At 39.5% G+C, this 13598-nt stretch overlaps 1 protein-coding gene across 1 annotated transcript in view; it reads left to right on the top strand.

Moving 5' to 3' along the window:
* Positions 1 to 29: 29 nt before the first annotated feature.
* Positions 30 to 13598, top strand: part of USP39 (ubiquitin specific peptidase 39) — a 100526-nt gene continuing 86957 nt past the window's right edge. Inside the window, exons 1-3 of the mRNA XM_033949894.1 lie at positions 30 to 262; positions 10105 to 10180; positions 12871 to 12965. Coding sequence (XP_033805785.1) covers positions 193 to 262; positions 10105 to 10180; positions 12871 to 12965 — 241 coding nt within the window. The 5' untranslated portion in view covers positions 30 to 192. The remainder of the gene's footprint in view (positions 263 to 10104; positions 10181 to 12870; positions 12966 to 13598) is intronic.

A 13598-nucleotide genomic window follows, 5' to 3' on the forward strand; every position in this document is an offset into this window, starting at 1 on the left:
AGAGGGACCTAATTAGTTGAATCTTCCGGAAAAGGCGGGATCTAGAGCGAAATGAGGCTTGGAACGCAGGTCGGCGTAGGCGATGCGATTCGTTGGCCTTGCAGTGGAGCTGCGCCTTGGTGGCGGAGGTTTTCCGTTGTGAACTGAAAGATAACGGTGGCGCTTAAGCGGACGAGGAAGAGTGGCGGTAGAATGACGTCTGTGCGGGTGAAGTGGAAACGGGTTATGGAAGAGGATGATGACGACGACGACGATGATGAGGGTGAGAGAAAACTGGAGATAGCTGTGGCTCTCTATGCTTTGCTTTTATCAGATCAAGCACATCAATAAATGGCTATGGTGTCTTAACTTTTATATCAGTCCAAATAATGAAGTAGTATACCACCAAGCAAGGACTAGATATTCAAAACCTCTTTAAAAATTCTTCAATAACTGTATGTGGAAGCCTCAGTCCCACCACTCCACATACAGTTATTGAAGAACTTTTAAAGAGGTTTTGAATATCTAGTCCTTGCTTGGTGGTATATTGCTTTTATCAGAGGCTTTCTCCACAGACAGTATTGGATATTTCAAAGTGGTTACGTGTGATTGAAACATTCAGCTGGCCATGGAGAATATCCTTTACAGGTATACAATTCTATTTTCTCCATGCAAAGAATAGATTTAAAAAAAAAATATCTTTGAAATATTAATTTATAAAAATACAGTACACAGAGACATAAAATACAATCAGATAAGTAACAGTTTGATGGGAAGGGATAAAACACGTATTAATTTATAAAAATACAGTAATACAGTATGCAGAGACATAAAAAAAATACAATCAGATAAGTAACAGTTTGATGGGGAGGGGTAAAACGCGGATCTCAACCGCACGTCCTTATAAATCTTCATTGCTTTCAATCTTCAAAACTTTTGCCCTGAGGTCTGTGCCATTTTTAGTCTCAGCATAGGGAGAGAGAAGCATTAGGGTCCGTCAGAGTTAAAGTGTCATGGAGGTCTGTCAGAGCCATAACCTATGCTGAGACTAAAAGTGGCACCCACCTCATGGCAAAAGTTTTGCCACTTTTAATCTGTATAGGGTGGGAGAAGCATTAGGGTCCATTAGAACTAAAGTGTCATGGAGGTCTGTCAGAGAGCCATAACCTACGCTGAGACTAAAAGTGGCAAAACTTTATCATTTCACAAGCTACGAAAGTAGCCTAGAGGTTAGGGCAGCTGTCTTGGGCCCTTCTGATCTGAGTTCAAGACTGGGTTGAGCCAAGCAAAAATACATTTTCCTGCCACAGGGGTAAAATGCAGATTTCCCTTAGCTGAAGTGTTTCCTCAAATTAATTATTTTTAATAAGACTGTTAGCACAGATCCATGGGGTCAGAAATGGCAACAGTTACAGCAGTGGAATAAGGGGCTAAAACACGGACCTGTAGACATTAAATCTGAAACCTTAGTTGTCAATAAATGAATATTTTTAAGAATGTGCAGTTAAGATCCGCAAGGTCCTTGAGGGCCGCGTTTTACCCTTTCCCCAGTTTGATGCAACAGAACCCAAGACAAACAACCAAACACACCTGACACCTCCAAGAATCTCCCTCAACTCAATCAGTACACCATTCTCCCTCACAAACTTCGCACCATAAGATCAATCAGTCCGAAGGTGGAACTAATCAAAGATTGGCTGACTAAAGAACAACTAGGCTGCCTATTCTTAGCTGAAACCTGGCTCACATCAGACTCTGACCCAAGCATAATAGATCTCTGCCCAAAAGGATATAAACTAGAGCTTGTTTGTCGAGAAAACAAACGAGGGGGAGGGTTAGCCGTCATAGTAAAAAACAACCTTAACCTAAAAGTCCTAGCCAAGCAATCATCCCCTCACCTGCACCTTCTAGCCTGTCAACTATCCGATAACATTCTTAAAGGAAACCTGACTTGCATCCTCTGCTATGTCACACCAGGAAAATGGTCCGCATCAAAACAAGAACTCGAAGAATTCATTTTCCAGAATTCACTAACTTCCACCCACAATTTGCTCCTCGGAGACATAAATCTCCATCTAGAAGACCACTCCTCCAAACAAGTAGAGGGAATACTCTCATATCTCAATACTCTATCCTATCAGATCCTTAACCCCGAACCCACACATGAAAAAGGCCACCAACTGGACATTGCAGCATTCATGTCCCCTAACCTTGACACTCAAAACATACACATATCCAACGGTGTATGGCACCCCTCTCTCTGGTCAGACCACTACAAATACACTTTCACTATAAACTGGGCTCAAAACAACCACAAACCCGCACCCCAAAAAACACTCATCAACACATGACAGAAAATCAATCCTAATACCTTTTGGGATAAGGTAGACCCAGCAATCGACCACATCAACCCCAAAGAATTCGTAACCCACTGGCGTACCCTAAGCGAAGCTACTATGAACGAGCTAGCACCAATAAAAACTAAAAACAAAATCTGTAGACCCTCAGACAAATGGTTCGACTCCAAACTACTCCATCTAAAAAGGCAATGTAAACACCTCGAAAGAATATGGAAAAAACAGAAACAAGACCAAACAAAAAGTAGCATGGAGAAACCAAATCAAACAGTACAATATCAAACTAAAGGAAAAAAGGAAAGCATACTACTCCAAACTAATTGGCACTGAAACTCCAGACTCAAAAATACTCTTCAGTCTTGTAAGAAAACTCACTGACACTAAACCTTTCCTAGCTACCCAAGGTAACCAATCTCCTTCAGCCCACCAATTAGCAGACTACTTCAAGCACAAAATCACCAATATCAGAACCACCTTCAACAATTCATTAACCATCCTCGATGAGATTATAATAACGCCAACAACAGATGAAGCCTTAGTAGCAGACAGAATGTGGACTAACTTCCCTAAAGTACAATGAAACGACATGATCCGACTCTACAACAAATACAGTAAAACATCATGTGACCTAAACAACTGCCCATCGTACCTGCTAACAACCGCATCCACCAAGTTCAAAGCCAACCTCATGATCTGGTTACAATCCACGCTCACAGATGGTCAGTTCCCACCAGAACTAGGCGAGATTATTATCACCCCCATACCAAAAGACCTCAAAGCCCCACACAATAACCCAGCCAACTACAGACCCATAGCTTCAATCCCATTATATGTCAAACTACTAGAAGGTCTTGTAGCACAATACCTCTCCAACTACCTAGAAGACCACAACATACTACATGCATCACAATCAGGATTCAGAAAAAACCACAGCACAGAGACACTGCTTGTATCTCTAATGGACATAGCCCGTCAACACCTCAGTAAAGGAAACAGGATACTAATCATCCAACTAGATCTCTCAGCAGCATTCGACCTAGTGGATCACTCCATACTACTCCAGATACTAGACGCCATAGGGATCTCAGGTATGGTACTCAACTGGTTTCAAGGCTTCCTTAAAACTAGAACATATAAAGTAAAGACAAAAGATCTCATATCGGACCCTTGGTCAAACCTCTGCGGAGTACCGCAAGGATCTCCATTATCACCCATACTTTTCAACCTCTTCGTATCCTCACTGGGCACCACCCTAGACACCCTAAATATAATATCATTCAGCTACGCAGACGACATAACAATCCTTCTCCCCTTCAATATTCAAGACCCCAATTCATCAGGACGACTGAAAACAACATTGGAAATGGTAGAAACATGGATGACGAACCACAAACTGAAATTGAACACGGATAAAACCAAATTCCTTCTGCTAGAAAAAGACAAAGAACCAACCTTAACTGAATTGGTGACAAATGCAATCAAATACCCAATACAGCCCGCGCTCAAAATTCTGGGAGTAACAATAGACAGGAGCTGCACAATGCAGATTCATACCAACAAAACTATCCAAAAAGCTTTCAACACCATGCGCAACCTGCGGAAAATAAGAAAATTCTTTGACAAAGTACATTACAGGATCATAGTCCAATCACTTGTACTAGGACTTGTAGACTACTGCAATAGCCTTTATCTACCATGCCCCACTTACATGATCAAACAATTACAGACAGTACAGAACACAGCTCTCAGACTCATCTATTCGCTAGGAAAATATGTTCACATCACTAATGCCTATCTCGACTCTCACTGGCTACCGATACAAGCAAGAAACCAATTCAAACTATACTGTCTATTATTCAAAGCACTAATCGGAACAGCACCTCTCTACCTAAACAGCCGCCTAAACCGAAACCTCTCATCTAGAGTAAGGAGATCCCAGATCCCATTCACCTACCCCCCACTCAAAGACACAAGACGCAAAAAACTATATGACAACCTACTTGCTACACAGGCCGCGAAAATTGACCCCACCATATCCAAGTTGCTGATCACAACTACTGACTATAAAGCGTTTCGAAAAGATATCAAAACCATTCTATTTAATAAACACATCCCAACAATATAATCTACCTTCATCCTCTCACCATTTGCAACCTCCTGCAATTCCTCTCCACAGGCAACATCTATTCTAGTCGCAAAGGCCGATAAGTCAATTCTTATTTGGAAACACTGTGTCCTCCAAATATCTCTAAACGCCAGATATAACAACTTAAAAACAGATTCTTGCTTTTCTGCAATATAAAGTTATGCTATGTAAAATAATGTAATGTAAGTTATGCAAGTACTGGAAAGATAATGTAAAGTAATGCAAAGTAATTCCACGTAAAGTTTTATAAAGTTATGTATGATAAGTTATGTAAAGTTAATGCAAGTTATGCAAGTACTGTAAAGATAATTTAAAGTAATGCAAAGTAATTCCACGTAAAGTTATGTAAAGTTATGTACGAAAAGTTATGTAAAGTTAGGTATGCAAAGTTTGTAAAGTAATGTAAAGAATTGTATTGTCATCGCCTGGAAATGACCAGCCATCTTCTAATGTAATCCGCTTAGAACCGCAAGGCACAAGCGGAATAGAAATCACTAATGTAATGTAATGTAACTGTTACTGCAATATAGCCTATATGTCCATTATCTGACATATATTTATCTAAGCTTGAACAGACTTTTAATAAATTGCAGGATGTTCCTAGCTTATCAGCTAAGGATAATTCAAATTTGTGAACTTGCAAAACTGATTGCCACCAAAAATGAACATTAAGCATAGAATTATTCTTCCAAGTAGATAAAATTGCTTTTATGGCAATTACAAGTTTCAAGTTTATTAAAATTTTTGATTAATCGCTTAATCTTACTTCAAAGCGATGAACATACATAAAAAGAAACAATTAAAATTACAATATTAAAAAGTAAAACATTAATTTAAACATGAACATTAAAATAAACTAGACTATATACAAACTTAACAAAACAAGAGTAAAGAGGAAAAGGGGATTTGAACTACAAATTATTATAGAAAATGAGGTCTGGCAAAAACACAGGGTTGGGAATTAAAATGAATAGTCAAATACAACATTATTAATGAATTCAAGAGTAAGACTTATTGATCGAAAGTGTCTTTGAAAAGGAATGTTTTTAAATTGGTCTTGAATTGGGAGAGGTATAAAATTGCCAAAAGAATATCCAGCAACCGTGGAGAATATCCATTACAGGTATACAATTCTACTTTCTCCATACACATTTATGCGATTTCAGCCACACGAGTGAGTGAAAAATACAGCTGTACATAGAGAGAACATCATTTTATGCTTGGGGAGATGTGGAGTAGTAGCCTGATGGTTAGTGCAGTGGCCTAAGGACCAGGGGAACTGAGTTTGATCCCCACTGTAGCTCCTTATGACATTGGGCAGGTTACTTAATCCTCCATTGTTCCAGGTACAAAATAAATATAAATACCTGTATATAATATGTAAACTGCTTTGGCAAACCACAGAAAGGTAGTTTATCAAATCCCACCCCATTCTAGATGAGGAGAGAAGGTAGCACTGCATGCTTATTGGACATTTTACTTGTTTGTTTCTGGGTCAGGCATTCCTGTAGGATGCTTTTAGTGACTTGTTTGCAGTATGTGGTTTTGTATGAAGGTTGGGAGACTTTGAGATAGGTGAATATATAAACTGCTTTAATAGTTACACAGAAAGGTGATATGCCAAATGCATTATCTATATTCTTGTCTAGTCAGCCCAGCATAATGTAGGAAGCTTCTTTAATGCCATCATATCCAAAGATCTCAAGGATCACAACTACTGCCACTGGAATTGGAATTTAAAATGATCTTTTATGTTTTCATATGTTAAACCTTTTTTTCTATTGGATGTTAAGTAATTATACTGAACTGCATTTTATGTCAATCTTTATTTGCTTGCTTGTTATTATATAAGTCACATTGAACTTTGTAGGTATATGTGAGGTGTAAATGTGATGAAGTAGTGGCTGAAGCCCAGTGAATTGGGAGAGGTATAAAACAAGAAATGATAATACTAATGCATGTATCACTAAGTGGTCAGTTTTAAGGTAGGATAAGCTAGATAGTTGCCTGGGGTGGAATGTGATGAGGGTTTTGGTAGCTGAGGGCCACTACTCACAGGGACAATGGCAGGGACACTGAGAATGTGAGTTGGAAAGAGGAAATAAAACACCCTTTTTTGCTAATCTGGAATTGGGTGGAGGGCAGCTTGTTTTGTACCCTTCATTCGCCTTTCTGCTCCCTTCTACAGTACACTTCTCCCTCCGTATTCGCTGTGATAGGGGATTAACAGAACTGCAAGTACAGAAAAAACGTGAATAACTTTTTCATGTGTTATTTGCTGTTTTCTATTAAAAACCATTGTGAATATAGTGAAACCGTGAATAATATGGTGGGAGACCTGGTCTGTTCCTGAAGGAGAGGCAAAACACGGTGAAGAAAGTGCTGTGAATCAGCGATTTTCTCTGTAAAAGCTTGGAATCGGCGATTTCTCTATGCAAGCTGATGTAATTTGGGGGGAGGAGCCAGCAAGCTAAAAAACGTGAATAATCGAAACCGCGAATACGGAGGGAGAAGTGTAAACTGTTTCTAAAAGCCATGCATAGAGATTACCATTAATGATTCTTGCACAGGGTTCTGCCCACAAATATGGTCCTAATATCAATGAGACTTCACCAGAGAAGGGCAGCTAAAATAATAAATGGATATGAACAGCTCTCCTATGAAGAAAGATTAAACAGGGAAGATGTCTGGGAAGTGATACAATAAACATAAATTCGTGAGTGGGATGGGATAGCCAAATAAGAAAAAGTTGTATCCTTTGAGCAAGGACCAAAATTAGGAGAAACACATTGAAACTTGCAGGTAGCACATTTAAAACAAATCAAAGAAAATGTATTTTTCCTTCAAAGTTCAACTGAGGTATGGAATTTGTTTGCCAGCTTACTTATACAGTTTATTTCGGGAAAGGCCACATAGATGTGAGGAACTTTCTCAAGAGAGACTCCTGAGAAAATTAATTATGGGATAGGAGTCAACATTCTTTTGTGGATTAGGAATTGGTTAAAGATATTATCTATGATTTCTAGCAATAAAGATTCAATATGATTTTTTCGATATAAAGACTAGCAAGGGTGAAAATAGGTCAGAAAAGGATATCCTGGAAAGACATAAAAGGGAGCATTAAATATGTTCAGCAGTAAGGAATGGTCAGATCACCTGATTTTTGGTTAATGTGTGTCTTTCTAGTTATATAAATGTTCTGATCAATCATCCCTGATGTTGGGCTTTTTATTAATACTAGTGTTTTAGCCCATTACATTAACAGGTGCTAGAGTAGATGTCTGTTTGTCTGGTTTTTTTTTTTTTTTATTTGTCTCTCTCTCCTTGGACACTGTCTGTCATTCTTTCTGTCTGTGTCTCTCCCTGGCCTCCTGTCTGTCTATCTTTATTTCTAACTCAATCCTCTTCCCTCAATCCTGCATGTTTCCTTTTTTCTTTCTCCTCCCCACTTCCTTCCAACGTCTGCTCCTCCTGTCCCTCAGACTTCCATTCAGCAGCTGTCCCTCCTCTCCCCCACACTTCCATTCAGTGTCTGTCTTCCTCTCTCTACCCCTTCCATCTACTGTTCACCGTCTGTCTTACCCCATCCATTCACTGCCCTCTCTTCTCTTTCCATCCAGTGCCCGCCCTCTCTCTCTCAGTTCCATATGGCATGTCCTCTTTCCTTTCCCCCTTCCTTTTCCCTTGGTCTGGCATACCTTCCTCCTTCCCTCCATGCCCTGCCATCTCTTCTTCCCTCCAAGCCATTCTCTCCCCCTCTGCTCCCTTTCCTCCTTAAACTTCATAGGGCAGCAGCAGCAGCATTCACAATTCATTGCTGTTACCGGCTTCAGGTCTTCCTCTCTGGCGGGTCCTGTCTTCATGAAAACAGGAAGTAGGCAGGACCCGCCAGAGAGGAAGGCCTGAAGCCGGCAACAGCAGCGAATTGTAAACGCTGCTGCTGCCCGAAGAAGCTAGGCCTTGAAGCACCCGATGCAGACCGCTTCTCCCCCCTCCCAGCCCAACCCCCGCTGACTCTCCTATCTCTCCCTCCCATGCGATCCTCCCAGCTAGTGACCTTAACAACAAATCTCCCTCCAGTGTTTGCATCCGCAGCACGCTAAACAAGCTGCTTCGTCGCTTTCTCCTGTCAGTGAGTTCTTCTGTCGCGTCACTGATGACATCATCAATGATGCGGCAAAGGGACTCACTGGCAGGAGAAAGCCGCGAAGCAGCTTGTTTAGCATGCTTCGGCTGCCAATGCTGGAGGGAGGTTTGTTGTTAAGGTCACTCGCTGGGAGGGTCGCATGGGAGGGAGAGATAGGAGGGTCAGCGGGTCCCGGAGCGAGGATGCTGCCGCTTACTAGAGTGAGTGGAGGAGTCAAAGTGCGCATGCGCACTCTTGCCGGCCACGGACCGACGGATCAGGGAACACGCTGGTAAGAGTGCGCATGCGTGCTTAGGGTTTTATTATAAGAGATGGTTTAGATTAGGGATATTGGATGGGGAGGGGTAGGCTCTGGGGGGGTGGAGATCAGATGTATCATGCTTGATGCTATTTCTTTTGCTTCATACTGTAGCAGTCATAAGTGAGTAACCCCCTTCTTGTTTTATATATTGATCTAATTTTGGACTATGGGGGGGGGAAGATTTTGTATTTCTTTTTTGATGTCCTTTCTTATATGATAATGATGGAAACAACAAAAAGCTCAATAAACATTTGAGAGGAAAAAATGTTCTGATTGATATTCACAACAATTTAACTAATTAGCTGGTTAAATTGCTTAGTTGGGGCTATCTGCTAATTGTCAGCGGCACTTCACTGATTATCACTGCTGAAAATTAGCGGTTAGTGACTAAGTGAAAACTGGCTATTTTAGGGGCATTCTGGGGTTGAAATCAGCACTTAACCAGTCAGAGTAATTGTATAAATGGTACCACATAAAACACAGTCCTATTTTTATGTGGCAACCCGTGGCCAGTTAAGTGCTGAATGTTGACTTAATTGGTTTGAGTTGATGGCTGTGTCCTAGTTGTCTCCACATAAACTGGATATTCACTAACAAAGTCAAAACATGGCCTGGCATTGAATATTTGGAAATAACACCAGTGGCTAGCTATCGACTGCCCATCCCTGAATTGATCCTTCTAGATCAGGGGTAGGCAATTCCGGTCCTCGAGAGCCGGAGCCAGGTCAGGTTTTCAGGATATCCACAATGAATATGTTTGAGATGGATTTGCATGCACTGCCTCCTTGAGATGCAAATCTATCTCATGCATATTTATTGTGGATATCCTGAAAACCTGACCTGGCTCCTGCTCTTGAGGACCGGAATTGCCTACCCCTGTTCTAGATCAATAGCTAGTAGTGCCGTAGACCGGGGTGTCCAATCTGCGGTCCCGTGAAATATTTTGTGCGGCCCCCGGTCGAGTGCGATGCAGTGTTTTACTCTGCTGCCCCAAGGTGTTTACCGTCTTTCCGGCTCTCTCCTCTGTCTTGCTGCAGCGTTTGTGCGGCCCCCGAAAATATTTTTTCGGCCAATGCGGCCCAGGGAAGCCAAAAGGTTGGACACCCCTGCTGTAAGATATGACTATGCAATATTTATGTCTATTGAATAATTCTTTCCTCCTCTCCCCCTTCAGTTTCAGTGAAGTATGGCAGGTTTGAGCCTGAAGATAGACGGAGCAGACATTGTCCGTACTTGGATACCATCAACAGGTTAGTGCAGAAAAAGTAGTGTTTTTTAAGATATGTTCAAAGATATGCTCAAAGCTAGCTGACTGGGATTAATATATAGGAGTGGAAAAAATATGCACAAACCTGCCTACTATCTTTTTGTTTTGTAGCACTTCTGCATATTTATTTCCTTCTCCTGGTTTTAGTGCTACTTTTCCCTTCTATGGTTTGTTCTCCTTCTCCTATCTCTTCTTTACCTTGTCGCACAAAACACCCCACTAGTAATTAGTAACTTTTTTTATGTCCAGAATTTACAATTCCATAAATGTATGCAAGACTCAGTCTTCCACAATGCTGTTGTAAGGGCTGAAAAATCAGCAGTGCTGTTTGGGCTTTTCAGTGAACAAAAAGATAAATCAGCCACATATAAGGGAAATCGAGCCAGCTTAGACCTGCTCTATAAGAGCCCAGGGAAGTCTTAGCATGTATAGGGAGATCTACCTGGTGGCAATTGCCTCTTCTTGTCATTCTGTTGCATAGCTAGTAGTTGTAGGAGGATTGATAGTAGCGTTGATTGGGTGGGGTGGGGAGGGAGGAATTGTTTCTTACCTTTTATCAAAAATACTTTTAAACTGTTTTATAAAGGGGACAGAATTGTTTACAAGCTAAGTTAAAAATCTTTTTTTTTTTTTCAAATTCTTTATTAATTTTTCCATCTTACATCAAGAACACAATATTACATCATTTAAAACCTTGTAAACATCACTTGAATTTCTTCTAACATCATCTTAAAAACATAAATTTATACCCTCCCCATCACCTTTCCCACAAATATTTTAATCAAAAATATCATATAAATATTATATTTTTATAAAAATCTTTATAAAACAGTTTAAAAATATTTTTGATAAAAGTATTTATTGGAAGAAAGTATTTATAAAAAATTGACAATGTCGGGCTGGGAGTAATGAGGATTCCAACCACCATGAGATGTTACTCGGGTAGGTATCTGAAAATCCCTGATAAGTGTGCACACTGATGTTTCTATACTGCTGCACAATACTTTTTGGGGAAGAAGTTTACTCCTGGCGTTAGCCACACCTACAGTAGCATTAGAGCTGTAAAGCGCCTCCAGAGGCGTGATTCTGTCACTATTTTTTTAGACACCAGTGGGCACCTTGAAGTTTCTTTTTAAGTCCTATTTTAAATTGCATTTTGGACTTAACTTACGCGCCTAAGTTAAGGTGCCATTTAGAGAATATAGACCTATGTTTTCAGCCGAATAGTGATTTACATTAATTACAAATAATCTGGGACTGTACTATGCTATATCTTACTGAAATAAACACTTGATTTCACTTTGCTGCTTTTATTATTTTTTATGCTATATAACTCAATACCTATATTTGATATTTATATTTGGCCAAAAAGTAAAATATGCAATTTGGTACAGCTCTAATTTCTAATTCTTTGAACTGTGATATGATGGTTTATTATAGCATGCAGTGCCCAGAGGACTACTTTATTCAAAGTAAGGTCTCTTTTTACAAAGCTGCAGTAGTGTTTCTCCTGCAGCCAAAGCACCGCAGCCCTTAGGAATTGAATGGGCTTTAGTGTATTTTTTTTTTTCCCCCATTTATAATTTTATTCATTTTTCAACTTACATCAAGTGTATCAAGAAATAACATTTGAATTGAAAAAACATCACTTGTATTACTATTATTATCATCAACTGAAATTCATGAAAGTTAACCTCCCCTCCCATCCCTATCACATCAAAAATATTCATTTATTACAATATACAATATACATTGTATTAAAATATCAAAAAATCATCCTTCCCACCCATCCCTATCCCCTCATTTCAATTATCTTATAAAGGGAAAATGTTACTACTCCCCAAACATCTCGAAATTTACCAAAATATCCTCTCTGTGTGGCTAACGTTCTTTCCATTTTATAAATATGACATACAGAACTCCACCAAAAACTGTAATTTAATCTACTCTGATTTTTCCAATTGAATGTAAATTGTTGAATGGCAATTCCAGTCAGAATAAGTAGAAGCTTATTGTTTTTTGAAGAAATCTGACTTTTCACTCTCATTGACATGCCAAATAAAATAGTATCATATGTCAAGGCTACCGGATTTTCTAACAACCTATTTATTTGGCCCCAAATTGATTTCCTAAAAGCCAAAATAAATGGACAATAGAATAATAAATGATCTAAAGTCCCAGCTTTGAGATGACAATGCCAACATCTATTAGACTTAGAGCTATCTAATTTTTGTAAATGAACAGGGGTCCAGAAAGTTCTATGTAACAGGAAAAACCAAGGTTGTCTCATAGATGCAGATACTGTACATCTCATCCTCCAAGACCAAATTCGTGGCCATTGAGATGCAGTAATTTGATGCTTTATCTCAATGCTCCAAATGTCCCTCAGAACAGTTTTTGGTTTCTTATTCATAAATCCAGATATTAATTTATACCATTGTGCGGCCTGGTGTCCCAGGAAGTCTACCTGAAAACATAAGAACTCCAAACTATATTGATTATTAAGATTTTTTCATTCAGGAAACCCCGCCTGAATAGCCTGCTTCAGTTGCAACCATCTATAGCTTTAGTGTATTTGACGCGGGAGAAGTATTACCACAGATTTGTAAAAGGGGCCCTAATTGTTTCAAGGCTATAATCTTGGTAACTGTGATTGCTTCCTTTCCACTTCAGGAGTGTTCTGGACTTTGACTTTGAAAAACTGTGCTCCATCTCCCTCTCGCATATTAATGCCTATGCCTGCTTGGTGTGTGGCAAGTACTTCCAAGGTGAGTACAGCAATGTATCAGCCCTAAATTAGAAACTTTGAGCCCCTCTCTATCTCAACTGCTCCTAAGATATAGTTAAATCTGAGGAAAATGTGCTTTTTTGAAGATCATTTTTCATCACCCATTTGAAATATTGCCAAAAATTGCAGGAGTTTTAACTGAATAGAAGACACCACTTGAAGCACATTTGGAAATCCTTTGTGTAGAGTATTTATTTATTTAATTTATTTAGATTTTTATCCCGTCCTCCCAGTAGCTCAGAACGGTCTACAAGTAAACATACACAATGGAAGTGATTAGACAATAAGATGTACAATAGGTTTAAATGTTTGGACATACAAGACTGTGCAGTAGTTAAATACAGGGGGTATACAGCAAATTAAGAGTAGAGTTTAAGTATAAGCAGTTTAGTTTAGATAAGTCGTTTAGTTTAGTATAAGTAGATTAGTTTAGTGCAAGTTATTTGAGTTTAGATACAATTTATCAGAGTACAGACTAAGAGAGGACTATACTGAGATTTAGGGAGAAGTTAGGAGATTTAGGGAGAAGTTAGACAGGGGAGAGAAGAGAGAGGTGGGGTTTAAGGGGGGGAGTAGACTGAGGGAGACCTTTAGTTGAAGAGGAGGGTCTTTA

The sequence above is a fragment of the Geotrypetes seraphini genome, chromosome 6 (assembly GCF_902459505.1).
Source record: "Geotrypetes seraphini chromosome 6, aGeoSer1.1, whole genome shotgun sequence".
Classification (NCBI taxonomy): Eukaryota; Metazoa; Chordata; class Amphibia; order Gymnophiona; family Dermophiidae; genus Geotrypetes; species Geotrypetes seraphini.